The 20369-nt window shown below is 43.6% G+C and overlaps 1 protein-coding gene across 5 annotated transcripts in view; it reads right to left on the bottom strand.

Annotated features, from left to right (window-relative positions):
• The window catches only part of LOC115175177 (E3 ubiquitin-protein ligase RNF19A-like), a 65625-nt gene extending 46944 nt beyond the window's left edge, over positions 1-18681 (bottom strand). For 4 of the 5 annotated variants that reach the window (XM_029734412.1, XM_029734414.1, XM_029734415.1 and 1 more), the window contains exons 1-3: positions 18469-18681; positions 6058-6592; positions 2031-2533 (exon numbers count right to left, since the gene is read on the bottom strand). In XM_029734412.1, the coding sequence (XP_029590272.1) occupies positions 2031-2533; positions 6058-6210 (656 nt within the window). In that variant the 5' untranslated portion in view covers positions 6211-6592; positions 18469-18681. The remainder of the gene's footprint in view (positions 1-2030; positions 2534-6057; positions 6593-18468) is intronic. The other variant, XM_029734411.1, reaches the window with a different exon arrangement.
• Between the last annotated feature and the right edge of the window lie 1688 nt (positions 18682-20369).

Here is a 20369-nt window from a genome sequence, read left to right as displayed (position 1 = left end):
GAACTGCCTCGTTAATTACTGTTGTGGTCACGTTCTGTTGCATAATTAAACAAAGTGTGTCACTAGCAGGATACCCTCAGATTTAAAAAAATCAACACTCTTGACTCTAGATTACAACCAATCTAAACATACTTTACATTGTTTGCCAGATTAGACATAATATCACTATAATCTGAGTGTTTATTTTTGGAAGTTGCTTTCATTTCAGCGTATCTAATCTGGTTGAAACAGGCAGGAATAATCCCACCTCATCAAGCTGTGATCATCTCATTTGGAAACATTTAGACTGTATTCTGATTTTATTTGACCAGGTAAATTAACGACCTGGGGGAACAGTTACAGGGGAGAGGATTACTTTGTTTAAATTCCACAACAAATGAACACCCATCAAAATAAAGTTGGATTTCTTCTCTTTCCTGTGATGTAATTAAGTGTCGAGACGATGTATTTAATCCCCCGACAAAACTGTAGAGTTCTTATAGCTACAACAGAAAGACGACGTATTCCACTGAGCCCATTTCAGCCAATACCGGTGTGTGTTTGACAGGTCATTTCAAACATTTCCGCGGTCCGAACATTAACGGGGGGAAAAAATGACAAGGCACACAAGAAAAAGTATGAAAGAGTACTCTGTCACGCTAGTATCCTCAACAACAGCCTTACAGATAGAGGATGTACGGGCTCTGTCACGCTAGTATCCTCAACAACAGCCTTACAGATAGAGGATGTACGGGCTCTGTCACACTAGTATCCTCAACAACAGCCTTACAGATAGAGGATGTACGGGCTCTGTCACACTAGTATCCTCAACAACAGCCTTACAGATAGAGGATGTACGGGCTCTGTCACGCTAGTATCCTCAACAACAGCCTTACAGATAGAGGATGTACGGGCTCTGTCACGCTAGTATCCTCAACAACAGCCTTACAGATAGAGGATGTACGGGCTCTGTCACACTAGTATCCTCAACAACAGCCTTACAGATAGAGGATGTACGGGCTCTGTCACACTAGTATCCTCAACAACAGCCTTACAGATAGAGGATGTACGGGCTCTGTCACACAAGTATCCTCAACAACAGCCTTACAGATAGAGGATGTACGTGCTCTGTCACACTAGTGTCCTCAACAACAGCCTTACAGATAGAGACCGCCATTGTTCTCTGGTTACAACCTGTTATGAAATGACTCCCTATGAAATGGAGTTGCCAGTGACTCGCTTCAGAATCTACTGAAATGCTTCAGAATCTGAATCTAACCTGACCTGCAGTCAGAATGAATCCATAGCATGGGATTGTCAGAATGAATCTATAGCATGGGATTATCAGAATGAATCCATAGCATGGGATTATCAGAATGAATCCATAGCATGGGATTGTCAGAATGAATCCATAGCATGGGATTATCAGAATGAATCCATAGCATGGGATTATCAGAATGAATCCATAGCATGGGATTATCAGAATGAATCCATAGCATGGGATTGTCAGAATGAATCCATAGCATGGGATTGTCAGAATGAATCCATAGCATGGGATTGTCAGAATGAATCCATAGCATGGGATTGTCAGAATGAATCCATAGCATGGGATTGTCAGAATGAATCCATAGCATGGGATTGTCAGAATGAATCCATAGCATGGGATTATCAGAATGAATCCATAGCATGGGATTGTCAGAATGAATCTATAGCATGGGATTGTCAGAATTAATCCATAGCATGGGATTGTCAGAATTAATCCATAGCATGGGATTGTCAGAATGAATCCATAGCATGGGATTGTCAAAATGAATCCATAGCATGGGATGCTCCGTGGCTCTCTCCACCGTTCACCTGCAGTCAGATGAGATCACCAGGTGTTTGGGTCGGCAGCCAAAAAACCTGGTCAGCTGGTTCTATTGTTTGATGTGCTGTTATGCAACTGACTCTGAATGTATGGAGAGGACTCCCCCTCTTTGGATATGGTTCTTCTGAATCTAATCAAACGATTCTGAATCAGTAGAACGAATTGAATGACTCGGTGTCTCTACCTGCAGTCGGGTGTAGGACACCAGCGTGTGTCTGGGTCGGCAGCCAGGAACCTCCTCAGCTGGTACTCCTCCAATCTCTCCAGCAGCGCCAGGTCATCCAGGATGGCCCTTACGTCAGGTGGCGCCAGAGCCTCGGGACACTGAGGACAAGCCACGCCCACACGGCTCTCTGAGATCTCCATCCTCAGGTACTGTGCCAGGCAGTCATAGCAGGCCCGGTGAGAACAGGAAGAGAGACGGGGGAACTGGCATCGTGGTTGGCTGAGGAGACACAGAGGACACTCCTCCAAGTGGTGATCATCCAATGGCTGGTCCTGGCTGGAGGAGGAGAAGGATAGGACCCCTGTGGAACCGCAGTTGGCTCCGCCCTCGCTGTAGCATTCTGCTGCTGTTGTGGCTCCACCTTCGTCGCCTGTCGCCCCCGATGATGCCGCCCCGATGCCGCCTCCTTCCGTTCCTCCGACCCCCGAGTCTCCGCACTCTTCGGTTGTGATGTTCTGCTGCTGTGGGATGGGAGACAGGAAGGGCAGCATTAGTATCTAGAGTTTGATTTGTTCTGCTGTATGTGTTGACTTGATTAAACTCACTATCATAAACATGTATCATACATTTAACTATCATCAAGTTGAATGTAGCTCATGAGTTGAGAGAGTGTGCTCCATTTCTCCAGTGGATGTAGTCATTTTATTTGGAGAATCACCCAGATCTGAAGTTATAGGAGAAGGCAGAGAAAGGGACTGCTGTCAAAGAGAGAGAGGTAGAGAGAAAGGGACTGTTGTCAGAGAGAGAGAGAGAGAGAGAGAGAGAGAAAGGGACTGCTGTCAAAGAGAGAGAGAGAGAGAGGTAGAGATGGAGAGTGTGTGTCTGTGTGTATATGAGGGGTAGAGTGTTTGTGTGTGTGTGTGTGTGTGTGTGTGTGTGTGTGTGTGTGTGTGTGTGTGTGTGTGTGTGTGTGTGTGTGTGTGTGTGTGTGTGTGTGTGTGTGTGTGTATATGAGGGGTAGAGTGTGTGTCTGTGTGTATATGAGGGGTAGAGTGTTTGTGTGTCTGTGTGTATATGAGGGGTAGAGAGTGTGTATATGAGGGGTAGAGTGTGTGTGTGTGTGTGTGTGTGTGTGTGTGTGTGTGTGTGTGTGTGTGTGTGTGTGTGTGTGTGTGTGTGTGTGTGTATCTGAGGGGTAGAGAGTGTGTGTATGAGGGGTAGAGTGTGTGTGTATATGAGGGGTAGAGTGTGTGTGTGTGTGTGTGTGTGTGTGTGTGTATCTGAGGGGTAGAGAGTGTGTGTATATGAGGCGTAGAGTGTGTGTGTGTGTGTATATGAGGGGTAGAGTGTTTGTGTGTGTGTGTGTGTGTGTCTGTGTGTATATGAGGGGTAGAGAGTGTGTGTATATGAGGGGTAGAGAGTGTGTGTGTATGAGCGGTAGAGTGTGTGTCTGTGTGTATCTGAGGGGTAGAGTGTCTGTGTGTATATGAGGGGTAGAGTGTATGTTTCTATCTGAGGGGTAGAGAGTGTGTGTGTGTGTGTGTGTGTGTGTGTGTGTGTGTGTGTGTGTGTGTGTGTGTGTATATGAGGGGTAGAGAGTGTGTGTGTGTGTGTGTGTGTGTGTGTATCTCAGGGGTAGAGTGTGTGTGTATCTGAGGGGTAGAGTGTGTGTGTGTGTGTGTGTATCTGAGGGGTAGAGTGTGTGTGTATATGAGGGGTAGAGTGTCTGTGTATCTGAGGGGTAGAGTGTGTGTGTGTGTGTGTGTGTGTGTATCTCAGGGGTAGAGTGTGTGTGTATCTGAGGGGTAGAGTGTGTGTGTGTGTGTGTGTGTATCTGAGGGGTAGAGTGTGTGTGTATCTGAGGAGTAGAGTGTGTGTGTCTGTGTGTATCTGAGGGGTAGAGTGTGTGTATATGAGGGGTAGAGTGTTTGTGTGTGTGTGTGTCTGTGTGTATCTGAGGGGTAGAGTGTGTGTATATGAGGAGTAGAGTGTGTGTGTCTGTGTGTATCTGAGGGGTAGAGTGTGTGTGTATCTGAGGGGTAGAGTGTGTGTGTGTGTGTGTGTGTGTGTATCTGAGGGGTAGAGTGTGTGTGTGTGTATCTGAGGGGTGGAGTGTGTGTGTCTGTGTGTATCTGAGGGGTAGAGTGTGTGTATTTGAGGGGTAGAGTGTGTGTGTGTGTGTGTGTGTGTGTATCTGAGGGGTAGAGTGTGTGTGTATCTGAGGAGTAGAGTGTGTGTGTCTGTGTGTATCTGAGGGGTAGAGTGTGTGTATATGAGGGGTAGAGTGTTTGTGTGTGTGTCTGTGTGTATCTGAGGGGTAGAGTGTGTGTGTGTGTGTGTCTGTGTGTATCTGAGGGGTAGACTAGAGCGTTGACGTAAGCTACTGTTTCTTGGTAACAGAATGCAGGAGGAGACACTTTAAATAACAGTCAACAAACCCTCTGCAGGGTCCCAGCGGGTGAGGAAGGGACTGGTCTAGATACTGTACATACCAGGCTGCTAAAAACAACAATTCATTAGTAAATCAAGAGTCAAATTCTCACACGGTACGATCATCATACAGGCTGTCTGAAATGGGCCCCTGCTCCTTATAGGGCACTCTGGTCAAAAGTAGGGTACTACATAGGGAACAAGGTGGCCCCCTATTAACTATGGGCTCCGGTCAAAAGTAGTGCACTACATAGGGAACAAGGTGGCCCCCTATTAACTATGGGCTCTGGTCAAAAGTAGTGCACTACATAGGGAACAAGGTGGCCCCCTATTAACTATGGGCTCTGGTCAAAAGTAGTGCACTACATAGGGAACAAGGTGGCCCCCTATTAACTATGGGCTCCGGTCAAAAGTAGTGCACTACATAGGGAACAAGGTGGCCCCCTATTAACTATGGGCACCGGTCAAAAGTAGTGCACTACATAGGGAAGAAAGGTGTCATCTGGGACCCACCCACAGTGTATCCATGGGTTACCACTCTGACACCATGACCCTAATGTTAGCTGTGCAGACATCAAAGAAGCATTAGAGTTGACATCTACATCTGCTACACTTCTTAACATCGACCTAACGTTATGTAACGTTATCAGTAGTCTGCTACCCTACTTAACATCGACCTAACGTTATGTAACGCTACCAGTAGTCTGCTACACTACTTAACATCGACCTAACGTTATGTAACGCTACCAGTAGTCTGCTACACTACTTAACATCGACCTAACGTTATCAGTAGTCTGCTACCCTACTTAACATTGACCTAACGTTATGTAACGCTACCAGTAGTCTGCTACACTACTTAACATCGACCTAACGTTATCAGTAGTCTGCTACCCTACTTAACATTGACCTAACGTTATGTAACGCTACCAGTAGTCTGCTACACTACTTAACATCGACCTAACGTTATCAGTAGTCTGCTACCCTACTTAACATTGACCTAACGTTATGTAACGCTACCAGTAGTCTGCTACACTACTTAACATCGACCTAACGTTATCAGTAGTCTGCTACACTACTTAACATCGACCTAACGTTATGTAACGTTACCAGTAGTCTGCTACACTACTTAACATCGACCTAACGTTATGTAACGTTACCAGTAGTCTGCTACACTACTTAACATTATGTAACATGGTAATGTTTGCTACACAGATACACAGGAGGCGTTGATAAGAGTAGATACTTACAGCTGGCTGTTTGACATCGCTCCCCTACTCCACTACTACTTGACCAGAGCCACTAAAGATGAGTTGGTTTGTTTAACTCGGCAAGTCAGTTAAGAACAAATTCTTATTTATAATGACGGCCTAGGAACAGCGGGTTAACTGCCTTGTTCAGGGGCAGAACGACAGATTTTGTACCTTGTCAGGTCAGGGATTTGAACTTGCAACCTTGCGGTTATTAGTCCAATGCTCTAACCACTAGGCTACCCTGCCGCCCAGGGTAGAGGTGGAAGGTGGTAACCTATTCCCTAGTGTACTACTACAGTATAATTACACCTTATTACCTATCTAATGTTGACCAGAGACACTACATGGGGGACTGTCTTCCTCACCTGCTCTGCATGTTCGCTGGGCGTGAGTGTGATGGAAACCTCCTCCTTGTTGAGGGCCCCAGCAGGCCTCTCAAGCCTGGGGTCGGATTTAGGCTTCCGGCTGAAGAAGGAGAGGAAGCTAAGGGGCTGAGTCTGCTGTTTGGGCCTCTTCATGGTCCGGGCCTGGAGCTGGGGATGGAGCGCGCAGCCAGCCAGGCAGGATACCCAGCATCAGCAGTAGAGACACTAAACAGTGTGTGGGTCGTGTGTGTAGAGCCCCTTCGCGGCTCAGAGTCTAGGAGCCGTAGAGCCGCAGCTGTGAACGACGTTGACGATGGAGGAAGAGAGAGAGAGAGAGACAAAGAGAGAGAGAGAGAGAGAGAGAGAGACAAAGAGAGAGAGACAAAGAGAGAGAGATAGAAACATCCGGATGATGTGAGGAGGTAATCCCTGATCTCTTCTTCTTTCTCTTCTTCCTCTGCTGCTCCCTCCTTCTCAATCAGTCTGGGACAGACTGACCTTCATCTCTCTCTCAGGGAGGGAGTGGCACACCTCTCTCCGTGCGGAAAGAAAAGAGATTACAATATTACAAACTAACACTCACTCACAGGCACCCTTTTTTCCCTATATAGTGCACTACTTTTGACCAGGGCTCTAATCAAAAGTAAGTGGACTATTTAGGGAATAGGGTGCCATTTTGGGACGCAGCCACAGAGGAAAGAATGCAAGGCCATGTTCACGCTTCACAGGACACAGTATGTATCTAATACCACTGTGTGTTGGAACAACCATCTGTGGGGAAAAGGCAGCACACTCACAGCAAAGGCTGAGAAATGATTGACAGCTGGTGACAGTCAGTTAGGGCTGAGAGGTGGAAGGTTGGGGGAAGGGGCTACCAAATGGTGCCCTATTCCCTTTAATGTGCACTTCTTTTCACCAGGACCCATAGGGTAGTGCACGTTGTAGGGAAATAGGGTGTCATTTTGGATGCACCCTAAGACAAAACACAAAGACAATACATATTGACGGTGATGTAATGACAACTCTAAGGTGTTGTCTTACGATGACACGGCAGAAAAGACAGATGGATGGATGAGCAGAGGATAACTGACAGAGAGAGGATGAGAGAGAGAGCGAGAAGGAAGAAGAGATATTTTGGAAGGGAGAAAACCACTAGTGGCTTTCAACGTTTTCAGTGTGTTCATCCCCTTCCAACAGAAATACACAAAGGCTGGAGAAAAACAATGGATGAAAATGATTGTTTACATTATTGTTGACCTCAATTAGTCGAATTGTCGATAGGCTGTTGGTCGACCAAGATTGTTTTTAGTCGAGCAACATAGAGAGTATTCAGACCCCTTGACTTTTTCCATATTTTCTTACGTTACAGCCATATTCTAAAATGGATTAAATAAATCCAATTTTCTCAATCTACACAAAATACCCCATAATGACAAAGCGAAAACAGGTTGTTCGTAATTTTCCCAAATAAAAAAAAAATGAAACAATAACTGAGATACTTTATTTAGATAAGAATTCAGACCCTTTGCTATGAGAATCAAAATTGAGGTGGTTGAGAGAATGCCAAGAGTGTGCAAAGGCAAAGGGTTGGTATTTTGAAGAATCTGAAATATATTTTGATTTGTTTAACACTTTTTTGGTTACTAATGCACCCATTTGGAATCTGATAGTACACTATATACAGCTGAAGTTGGAAGTTTACATACACCTTAGACGAATACATTTAAACTGTTTTTCACAATTCCTGACATTTAATCCTAGTAAAAATTCCCTGTCTTAGGTCAGTTAGGATCAACACTTTATTTTAAGAATGTGAAATGTCAGAATAATAGTAGAGAGAATGATTTATTTCAGCTTTTATTTCTTTCATCACATTCCCAGTGGATCAGAAGTTTACATACACTCAATTAGTATTTGGTAGCATTGCCTTTAAATTGTTTAACTTGAGTCAAACTTTTCAGGTAGCCTTCCACAAGCTTCCCACAATAAGTTGGGTGAATTTTGGCCCATTCCTCCTGACAGAGGTTGTGTAACTGAGTCAGGTTTGTAGGCCTCCTTGCTCACACACGCTTTTTCAGTTCTGCCCACACATTTTCTATAGGATTGTGGTCAGGGCTTTGTGATGGCCACTCCAATACCTTGACTTTGTTGTCCTTAAGCCATTTTGCCACAACTTTGGAAGTATGCTTGGGGTCATTGTCCATTTTGAAGACCCATTTGTGACCAAGCTTTAACTTCCATGACTGATGTCTTGAGATGTTGCTTCAATATATCCACATCCACATATTTTGTTTCATCAGACCAGAGGACATTTCTCCAAAAGTACGATCTTTGTCCCCATGTGCAGTTGCAAACCGTAGTCTGGCTTTTTTTATGCCGGTTTTGGAGCAGTGGCTTCTTCCTTGCTGAGCGTCCTTTCAGGTTATGTCGATATAGGACTCTTTTTACTGTGGATATAGATACTTTTGTACCTGTTTCCTCCAGCATCTTCACAAGGTCCTTTGCTGTTGTTCTGGGATTGATTTGCACTTTTCGCACCAAAGTACGTTCATCTCTAGGAGACAGAACGCGTCTCCTTCCTGAGCGGTATGACGGCTGCGTGGTCCCATGGTGTTTATACTTGCGTACTATTGTTTGTACAGATGAACGTGGTACCTTCAGGCATTTGGAAATTGCTCCCAAGGATGAACCAGACTTATGGAGGTCTACAATTTTTTTCTGGGGTCTTGGCTGATTTCTTTTGATTTTCCCATGATGTCAAGCAAAGAGGCACTGATTTTGAAGGTAGGCCTTGAAATACATCCACAGGTACACCTCCAATTGACTCAAATTATGTCAATTAGCCTATCAGAAGCTTCTAAAGCCATGACATCATTTTCTGGAATTTTCCAAGCTGTTTTAAGGCACAGTCAACTTAGTGCATGTAAACTTCTGACCCACTGGAATTGTGATACAGTGAATTATAAGTGAAATAATCTGTCCGTAAACAATAGTTGGAACAATTACTTGTGTCATGCACAAAGTAGATGTCCTAACCGACTTGCCAAAACTATAGTTTGTTAACAAGAAATTTGTGGAGTGGTTGAAAAACGAGTTTTAATGACTCCAACCTAAGTGTATGTAAACTTCCCACTTCAACTGTATACACACAAACATATGTGGACACCCCTTCAAATTAGTGGATTTGGCTATTTCAGCCACACCCGTTGCTGACAGGTGTATAACATCGAGCACACCGCCATGCAATCTCCATAGACAAACATTGGCAGTAGAATAGCCTGTACTGAAGAGCTCAGTGACTTTCAACGTGGCACTGTCATAGGATGCCACCTTTCCAACAAGTCAGTTCAGTTTATGCCCTGGTAGAGAAGCTCCGGGCCACTGTAAGTGCTGTTATTATGAAATAGAAACGTCTAGGAGCAACAACGGCTCGTCTGTCCTCGGTTGCAACAGTCACTACCGAGTTCCAAACTGCCTCTGGAAACAACGTCAGCACAAGAACTGTTCGTCGGGAGCTTCATGAAATGGGTTTCCGTGGCCGAGCAGCCGCACACAAGCCTAAGATCACCATGCGCAATGCCAAGCATCGGCTGGAGTGGTGTAAAGCTCACTGCCATTGGACTCTGGAGTAGTGGAAATACATTCTCTGGAGTGATGAATCACGCTTCACCATCTGGCAGTCCGACAGACTAATCTGGGTTTGGCAGATGCCAGGAGAACGCTACCTGCCCGAATGCATAGTGCCAACTGTAAAGTTTGATGGGGGAGGAATAATGTTCTGGGGCTGTTTTTCATGGTTCGGGCCCCTTAGTTCCAGTGAAGGGAAATCTTAATGCTACAGCATACAATGACATTCTAGACGATTCTGTACTTCCAACTTTGTGGCAACGGTTTCGGCAAGGCCCTTTCCTATTTCAGCATGACAATTCCCCCGTGCACAAAGAAGTGGTTTGTCGAGATCGGTGTGGAAGAACTTGACTGGCCTGCACAGAGCCCTGACTTCAATACCATCGAACACCTTTGGGATGAATTGGAACACCGACTGCGAGCCAGGCCTAATCGCCCAACATCCGTGCCCGACCTCACTAATGCTCTAGTGGCTGAATGGAAGCAAGTCCCAGCAGCAATGCTCCAACATCCACTGGAAAGCTTTCCCAGAACATTGAGCATGGTTACACGCACACAATAACATTATTTTTGTGGATCGTTAATCTAACAGTTATTTTAAAACGTAGTGGTTAGAGCGTTGGGCCAAGTAACTGAAAGGTTGCTGGATTGAATCCCAGAGCTGACAAGGTAAAAATCTGTCATTCTGCCCCTGAACAAAGACAGTTAACCCACTGTTCCCCGGGCCCTGAACAAAGACAGTTAACCCACTGTTTCCCGGGCCCTGAACAAAGACAGTTAACCCACTGTTCCCCAGGCCCTGAACAAAGACAGTTAACCCACTGTTCCCCGGGCCCTGAACAAAGACAGTTAACGAACTGTTCCCGGGGCACTGAAGACGTGGATGTCGATTAAGGCAGCCCCCTACACCTCTCTGATTCAAAGGGCTTGGGTTAAATGCAGAAGCCACATTTCAGTTGAATACATTCAGTTGTACAACTGACTAGGTACCCCCCCTTTCCTATGCAACAACAACGATTTCCCTAATAATCCTGTTTAGATGACCCATCAGGTAGCCCGATTTCAAATATGACATTTGATAAAAATGAAGAAAAAAATCGCCAATCAAAACAAAACGCTCTACCACAGTGACCATGTTATTTTGGCGAAGCTTATTTGATGATTCGGAGTTCGGGACATATAAAAAGTTTGTGAAAACAATTTCTAAGACGCATATTTTTTGTTTTTTCCAAACTCACTTCCACTCGCACATAAAGTCGTACGCATACATAGGTTCAGGTTTGCTCCTAGCAGATCTCTGCTAGGCAAGCATACGCCTTTTAATAAAATACTTTGGACTTGAAAAAACAAGAAAACAGCGGGAAATCTTACTGTTTATGATGCCGTGAGCAGACGAAGGTGTTTATGTGACTGTTTTCATACTCGTCCTGTAAAATCAGTTTAATATGTGTGGCGGATGAATCAGAATTAGTTGGGTAACATAGATAATGAAGATGTTTTATCTGCATAATATGCTTATGTGATATACTTGTTATTAGAATGTATCCCTTTGGACTCTGGTGTTGGCAGTTGCACTTCTTCCCTCAGCTGGGGCTCAGTCACTTGGGGCCCAGAGAGGGGAGAGGTCAGGCTTGTCTTTCACATGTCTCTGGTGCTATGCAGAATATCAGAAAGGGAAGAGGACAGGATGGAACATTGTCTACATATGTGAATGTGTCTTTACCCATTCTAAACCATGTGAAGGGATGGCGTGATTAATGGGGAACCAATTACTGGTTTCCACAATGTTTGTGTGCCAGTCACTCCCTCCTTTGGCCTTGGGGGATGTGTGTGGTAGTGTCTGGAGTTGACAATTGATTTATGCCATTGGTCGAGTTGGTGTTTTTGTGCAAGGAGGAAAAGGAACGAGATCGGAACCTCGTCTTAGGGGCCAAACGGAACGATAATTTATAGTGAATGCTCTCTGGCTACGGGATACTCCTTTCTCATTTATAAAGTCTCACTTTGTGAACTGTTCCTAATATCTGTGGTTTGTTATGTCGACTAGGGGGGTGGATCTTTGCTATAAAATATCTCAGTAGCCATTGTGTTGGGGCTCTGTCAACGAATCATCTGAGGTCGATTCGTTGACAAGTCACCGACCGCTATTGCAAAGCTCTCACTAATAAAAAGATTCAGTTTACTTATAACTCTGACTTGTGTGATAAGTTTGTCTCTCCTCATTTGATAATACAGAAATGAACCACCACAATATGTCATTATTATTGTTAGTGTTCATGTAAACATTATTTCAACCGTAGACTCTCTCCGTATTGTTTTCTCCCTCTCATCACCACACTGCTCCCAAATATCAGGGTGTCAAACATATGGCCCGTGGGTGGTTTGTGTTTTCAAATGTTTAATTCAATAAATACATACATGTATTATTATTATTATACTTTATACTTTAAAATGACTAAAACCAAATCGAAACTGTGTAGAAATTATAATGGACCTACATTCATACAGTTTCAGTTAATAATCGCTGAAATGAAAGCTAGACAGTCAGGGAGCATCGGAAAAATTCCAAAACCATGGATAGAGGACTGTTTATAATATACACATTTTGATGGCGAGGAAATAAAACACATTTTCAGTGCGGCCCTCTGGACCTCGTTGAAGTCCGAATGCGGCCCCTGGGGAAACATTTGTTTGACGCCCCTGCCCTATATAGTGCACTACTTTTGACCAGCGCCCATAGGGAATAGGGGGCCATTTGACCAGGGAATAGGGTGCCATTTGACCAGGGAATAGGGTGCCATTTGACCAGGGAGACAATATTAACTCATCTCTTCCTGGTTGCTGTGCTTCCGTTCCTGTTTCCCCAAGAACACCTTTAGTTAGTTATCCCTCAAAGAGAAGTGTTTCACAGCAATGTTCTGATTCCTCCCGACAAAACACACACATACTTAGGTATCCCTCAGAGAGACGGGTTATAATGTCATTTTCTGATTCCTGACGAGGAGCACCGAGAAGACACTACACTGGGGACTGCTTATTTATAGAGCACACACACACACACACACACACACACACACACACACACACACACACACACACACACACACACACACACACACACACACACACACACACACACACCTACCTCACTGGGTTAAATAGAAATTAGCTATTTAAAAACCATGCTGTTGCTGAAAACAACCCAATTACAGTCTGGAAACCAACCAGAGAAAATAAGCCATAATAAGCCATAATAAGCCATAATAAGCATTAGTAATGGGGCCATCTTAATAAGCCATAATAAGCCATAATAAGCATTAGTAATGGGGCCATCTTAATAAGCCATAATAAGCATTAGTAATGGGGCCATCTTAATAAGCCATAATAAGCCATAATAAGCATTAGTAATGGGGCCATCTTAATAAGCCATAATAAGCCATAATAAGCATTAGTAATGGGGCCATCTTAATAAGCCATAATAAGCCATAATAAGCATTAGTAATGGGGCCATCTTAATAAGCCATAATAAGCCATAATAAGCATTAGTAATGGGGCCATCTTAATAAGCCAAAGGGAGTGCCATTAACTCTCTCTGTCATAATGCTTTAAAACTCACATTGCTGTCTTTCGATGACACCTTACTTCCGTGTGCCCTTCCTACCCCCGTAAAAACGGAGGTGTGACGTTTTGTTTATACCTCTGTGGTTGTGAGAGTGATACTGGGGCATGACATTTGACCTCCAGCAGAATAAGCATGAGACCGTGAGAAGTCAGCAGTGATATCACCCCAGAGAAACCCTTCTTTACACTGCAGTTACGTAATAAAGCAAACACGTTGCACGCTGCAGATCAAAATATGATACAGTAGACATTATTGTCAGATAACAGATAGGCTTTGTCTGAAACAGCAACCTATTTCACATTTTGTGCACTACTTTTGACCAGGGCCTATGAGACTCTGGTCAAAAGTAGTGCACTATATAGGGAATAGGGTGCCATTTGGGACACAGGCAAATAGTTACTTTTAGAAATACAGTACATGGTTTACCATTACAACCTCACTAACTGATTCATATCATAGAAAATGCGCTAGGCTATGGGACTAGCTTTAACGATGACCCACGTAATGTGAGGAGGCTATGGGACTAGCTTTAACGATGACCCACGTAATGTTAGGAGGCTATGGGACTAGCTTTAACGATGACCCACGTAATGTGAGGAGGCTATGGGACTAGCTTTAACGATGACCTACGTAATGTTAGGAGGCTACGGGACTAGCTTTAACGATGACCCACGTAATGTTAGGAGGCTACGGGACTAGCTTTAACGATGACCCACGTAATGTTAGGAGGCTATGGGACTAGCTTTAACGATGACCCACGTAATGTTAGGAGGCTATGGGACTAGCTTTAACGATGACCCACGTAATGTTAGGAGGCTATGGGACTAGCTTTAACGATGACCCACGTAATGTGAGGAGGCTATGGGACTAGCTTTAACGATGACCCACGTAATGTTAGGAGGCTATGGGACTAGCTTTAACGATGACCCATGTAATGTTAGGAGGCTATGGGACTAGCTTTAACGATGACCCACGTAATGTTAGGAGGCTACGGGACTAGCTTTAACGATGACCCACGTAATGTGAGGAGGCTATGGGACTAGCTTTAACGATGACCCACATAATGTTAGGAGGCTATGGGACTAGCTTTAACGATGACCCACGTAATGTTAGGAGGCTATGGGACTAGCTTTAACGATGACCCACGTAATTTGAGGAGGCTATGGGACTAGCTTTAACGATGACCCACGTAATGTTAGGAGGCTATGGGACTAGCTTTAACGATGACCCACGTAATGTGAGGAGGCTATGGGACTAGCTTTAACGATGACCCACGTAATGTGAGGAGGCTATGGGACTAGCTTTAACGATGACCCACGTAATGTGAGGAGGCTATGGGACTAGCTTTAACGATGACCCACGTAATGTGAGGAGGCTATGGGACTAGCTTTAACGATGACCCACGTAATGTGAGGAGGCTATGGGACTAGCTTTAACGATGACCCACGTAATGTTAATGACAGAATGACAGATGGGTTATTACATAACAAGCAACTGTCCAAATTATGTTCGCCCCCATTTTTTTTTTTTTTTTTAAGTGGCACGACAAAGGGCTCATTAAAAGGTATAGCCTGTTAAAATTATAAATTAAATTAAATCAAATTATGGCCAACTTTGCCTTCTTATCAAGGCTTTAGGGCGGTATAGAGAGATACAGGCTGTGTAAGAGATGTGATCTCTCTTGTGTTTGTGTTTATAAAGAGTGTCCAGCCAGCGGTCCCAGTTAATTGAAGTTCATTCTGACTATAGACATAAAGAAGCATATTAGATGCGCAGGCCAACAGTATGTTGATGGTTGTAGATTCGTGATTCATCTGTTGGCATGGAAATAACTATGAATTAGCAAGGAGCTAATGTGACCGTTATAATTAGAGCATTGCTAGCCAACTCAGTCTTACAGCAATAACACACAAAAGAACATCCCCTTTTGCCTCAACATGTAGTGCCATGGACTCTAAATCAAATCAAATTGTATTTGTTTAGCAGTTGTTATTGCGGGTGTAGTGAAATGCTTGTGTTTCTAGCTCCAACATTGCAGTAATATCTAACAGTGAGGGGAAAAAAGTATTTGATCCCCTGCTGATTTTGTACGTTTGCCCACTGACAAAGAAATTATATGATATAAAATACTTATTTCCCTCATTAAAATGCAAATCATTTTATAACATTTTTGACATGCGTTTTTCTGGATTTTTTTTTGTTATTCTGTCTCTCACTGTTCAAATAAACCTACCATTAAAATTATAGACTGATCATTTCTTTGTCAGTGGGCAAACGTACAAAATCAGCAGGGGATCAAATACTTTTTCCCCTCACTGTAACAATTCACAACAATACACACAAGGTGTCGAAAGCGTTCCACAGGGATGCTGGTCCATGTTGACTCCAATACTTTCCACAGTTGTGTCAAGTTGGCTGGATGTCCTTTAGGATGGGGGACCATTCTTGAAACAAACAGGAAACTTGACTGTGAAAAACCCAGCAGCGTTGCAGTTCTTGACCCAAACCGCCTGGCACCTACTACCATACCCTGTTGAAAGGAACTTAAATCTTTTGTCTTTCCCATTCACCCTCTGAATGACACACATACACAATCCATGTCTCAATAATTATAAATCCATCTTTAACCCGTCTTCTCCCCTAAATGATTACCGCCCGGTAGCACTCACGTCTGTAGCCATGAAACGCTTTGAAAGGCTGGTCATGGTTCACATCAACAGCATCCTCCCGGATACTCTAGACCCACTCCTATTCGCATACCAACAGATCCACAGATGACACAATCTCAATCACACTTCCCTTTACCACCTGGATAAAATGAACACCTGTGTGAGAATGCTGTTCATTGATTACAGCTCTGCGTTCAACACCATAGTACCCACGAAGCTCATCAATAATCCGTCCAGCGTCACTACTCTGGACGGCTCTGACTTAGAATACGTGGACAACTACAAATACCTAGGTGTCTGGTTAGACTGTAAACTCACCTTCCAGACTCACATCAACCATCTCCAATCCAAAATTAAATCTAGAATTGGCTTCCTATTTCGCATTAAAGCCTCCTTCACTCATGCTGCCAAACATCACTGAAGCTGCAAATGGATGCTGGACTTCCTCTCGGGCCGCCCCCAGGTGGTAAGGGTAGGCAACAACACGTCTGCCACGCTGATCCTCAACACTGGGGCCCCTCAGGGGTGTGTACTTAGTCCCCTCCTGTACTCCCTGTTCACCCACGACTGCGTGGCCAAACACGACTCCAACACCATCATCAAGTTTGCTGATGACACAACAGTGGTAGGCCTGATCACCGACAACGATGAGACAGCCTATAGGGAGGAGGTCAGAGACCTGGCCGTGTGGTGCCAGGACAACAACCTCTCCCTCAATGTGAGCAAGACAAGGGAGCTGATCATGGACTACAGGAAAAGGAGGACCGATCAAGCCCCCATTAACATCAACGGGGCTGTAGTGGAGAGGGTCGAGAGTTTCAAGTTCCTTGGTGTCCACATCACCAACAAACTAACATGGTCCAAACACACCAAAACAGTCGTGAAGAGGGCACGACTAAACCTTTTCCCCCTCAGGAGACTGGAAAAGATTTGGCATGGGTCCCCAGATCCTCAAAAAGTTCTACAGCTGCACCATCAAGAGCATCCTGACCGGATGCATCACCGCCTGGTATGGCAACTGCTCGGCATCTGACTGCAAGGCACTACAGAGGGTAGTGCGAACGGCCCAGTACATTACTGGGGCCAAGCGTCCTTCCATCCAGGACCTACAGAATAGGCAGTGTCAGAGGAAAGTCCATAAAATTGTCAGAGACTCCAGCAACCCTAGTCATAGACTGTTTTCTCTGCTACCGCACGGCAAGCGGTACCAGAGCTCCAAGTTTAGGACCAAAAGGCTCCTTAACAGCTTCTACCCCCAAGCCATAAGACTGCTGAACAAATAATCAAATGGCCACTGGAATATTACATTGACCCCCCCTCCCCCCCATTTGTTTTGTAGCTACTCGCTGTTTATCTATGCAGTCACTTCACCCCTACCTACATGTACAAATGACCTTTAACCTGTACCCCCGCACATTACCGGTGCCCCCTGCATATAGCCTCATTATTGTGTTACTTTTTATAATTTTTTACCTTAGTTTATTTGGTAAATATTTCTTAACTCTTCTTCTTGAACTGTACTGTTGTTTAAGGGCTTGTAAGTAAGCATTTCACAATAATAAGGTCTACACTTGTTGTATTCGGCACACGTGCCAAATAAAATTAGATTTTTATTTGTTGAAGCGAATTTAACAAGTGACATTAATAAGGGATCATAGTTTTCACCTGGATTCACCTGGTCAGTCTATGTCATGGAAAGAGCAGTTGTTCTTAATGTTTTGTCTACTTGTGTGTGTATATATATATATATATATATATATATATATATATATATATATATATCACACACACGTCCATAGCGAACTTGTAAACATTGTAAATTAGCCTACCGCTTGCATATTAATATGAGGCTGAGAAGAATTCTTGATCTCTCCCCTTATCTGCAAGCACGACCAATGGCATAAAACCTCATTGATATGTAAATTCAACCAACCGGAATACATAAACATCTCAATACATAACCAACCCCGTTATATACAGTAGGTTTTGGACAGAGAGTTGGGTAAACATATATGTTTGCCCCTTTTTAAAATGACACGACAAAACTGTTGATGTTGGTCCGTTTTAGAGACAATAATCCATTGCCTAGAAAACATATTATATTATTTAAGTTTATATCTTGAACATTTTTGCAGGGGGGGAAATTTTGCGGGGAGAAAAGTCCAAACTTATTAAAGAAACCCTTTAAGACGCATCGAAAGCGATATCATATGGCACCATTCAACGCCTCGTTTTATAGACTAAACACCGTATTATCACACCGCCGGTCTATTATTAATTAGTGATTCTGACCAAGGCAGCAGTGCAGGGAGTGGCGAGTTTATTACATATTCCACCTCATTAAAAAAAAACATGTTTTTAAAACGTTACATTTATCCGGTTATAAGCATGCATACTTCATAACGATTTCTGGTTCGTTCTACTCAAAACGAGTGACATTAACATTACGAACATCACCAATATATTTCTTATGAGTAAAAACGGCACCTTTACCTCTCTCTCTCTCTCCAGCGTGTTGTCTTCGAGAATCAACAACTAACTCGTCCCCTCGTACAGGAGAGTAAGGCGAACCCTCCCGCTTTTCTAAATCATACCTGGACATCAAAGCTTAGCTACAAAATAAGTCAAGAGTGAATTTCGCAGGATCTCACGATCGGGAGAAATTGTAGTGTATGACGCTGCGGAGGAGATCCCTTTGTAGAGCGAGATTCCCCGTTATTTCACTCACAGGCGCCTGTTAATTCATATTGGGGAGGGTGGGTGCAACCCAGGGGCGGAAATCCCGGGGGGGACGGGGGGGACACGACCCCCCCATCCTGGGAAAAATATGATTTGTCCCCCCCAATATATCACTGAAACATAACTATGTAATTTAAATAATATTAATAATACGCAATGAAAGCAATTGTGCTGATTATAGACACTTAATAGCGCGTTTTTAAGTTTCAAAAGATTGCGACCCCCCCCCACCCTTTGCCTCACAATGGTTTGATCCACTGCCAGTTCCTTAGTTGGCAAGGTAACAGAGGGGTGGTATCCACTGTCTGAAAGGCACTCAATGAACTTAACTGACGTGAGGTTAATCCAGTCAATCGCTGAACGTAACTGACGTGAGGTTAATCCAGTCAATCGCGCACACACACTAGCTGAATATGCAGAGCTAGCGGGCAAATATTAACTATTAAGCTAGCTAGTAATTATTCCATTTATGTGGCCTCGTCAAAGATGGAATCTTTGCTATCGTCAATTTATTCCAAGATCAGCATGCAGATGATGTAAGTTAGTGCTTCAAAGTCCCTGTGATAAGGTTAGCGATAAACTGAAGTCCAAACTGAACAGAACTACACTCTCTTCTACTATTGTCTTAAATATATTTAATGGTCTCGTTGCAAAAGCTAAATTGTCGCAAGGGAACTTTTATTTATTTATTTTATTTCACCTTTATTTAACCCGGGTAGCAAAGATTATAGCAAACACCACTGAAACAGAATTGGTGCTCGCTAGCTTTGCAAATTCAGCTATTGTTGGAAGCCAGCCAATATGAAACAAACTATTAAAATTACAAAAGGTTGCAGCATATGTTGTGTAAATGGTGAACTCATACAGCTGTCAACTCTTGTAATTTTAATCCGTTTCACATTTGCTAGCTACCTTTTAGATCGAAGCCCAAATAGAATGATAAAAGATAAGATGATAGAAGCCTATCTCCTACTGTAAATAACCTACACACTGTGTGTGTGTGTGTGTGTGTAGCCAGCCAGCCAGGTAGAAAAATGGCAGAAAAATAAAAGACGGACATCAGAGTATTTTTCAGTACACCAAAACGCAAAGTAAGAACCCTAGTAGCCTAATATCTCAAAGACTAGTTGATAAAATGTTCATAAGAAAGAAATGAAATTCTAATGGAAATGTTTCACAACGATGTCATTAGGCAGAGCAGGCAACAGATGGCACACAGACAGCAGAGTTGGGGACAGATATGCAGGGACAGACTGGCAGAGACAGGGAGTCTCAGGTAAGTTTGTTGAGTCTTTGTTTGGCAACATTATGAAAGGTTCTCAATTTTTTTTACTTGTAAAATAGGAACATAATTGGAAAATACCATGGATACCCCCACTCTCAACTTAAACTGGTGACTGAACTAAGATTTGTTAAAGGCAATGGTATTGCTGCTGTGATTAGTTGTGTAGTTTTGGGTACCGGTAGTTAGGAGTACGGCAAACACCTTATTTCTTTGGTTCCTCAATATACATTTACCATATTACAATGTAGGCTATGTGTTACAGCACTACTTTTGGTGTCCCCCTCAGGAATTGCTCTTGAGAAAATTTCATGTAATTGTCCCCTCCAAAGTTGATATCAGATTTTCGCCCCTGGTGCAACCGTCCGCCTGC

This window comes from Salmo trutta, chromosome 35 (genome assembly GCF_901001165.1).
Source record: "Salmo trutta chromosome 35, fSalTru1.1, whole genome shotgun sequence".
Lineage (NCBI taxonomy): Eukaryota > Metazoa > Chordata > Actinopteri > Salmoniformes > Salmonidae > Salmo > Salmo trutta.
Note: the sequence above shows the minus strand (reverse complement) of the source record. Positions and strands in the feature narration are given on the sequence as shown.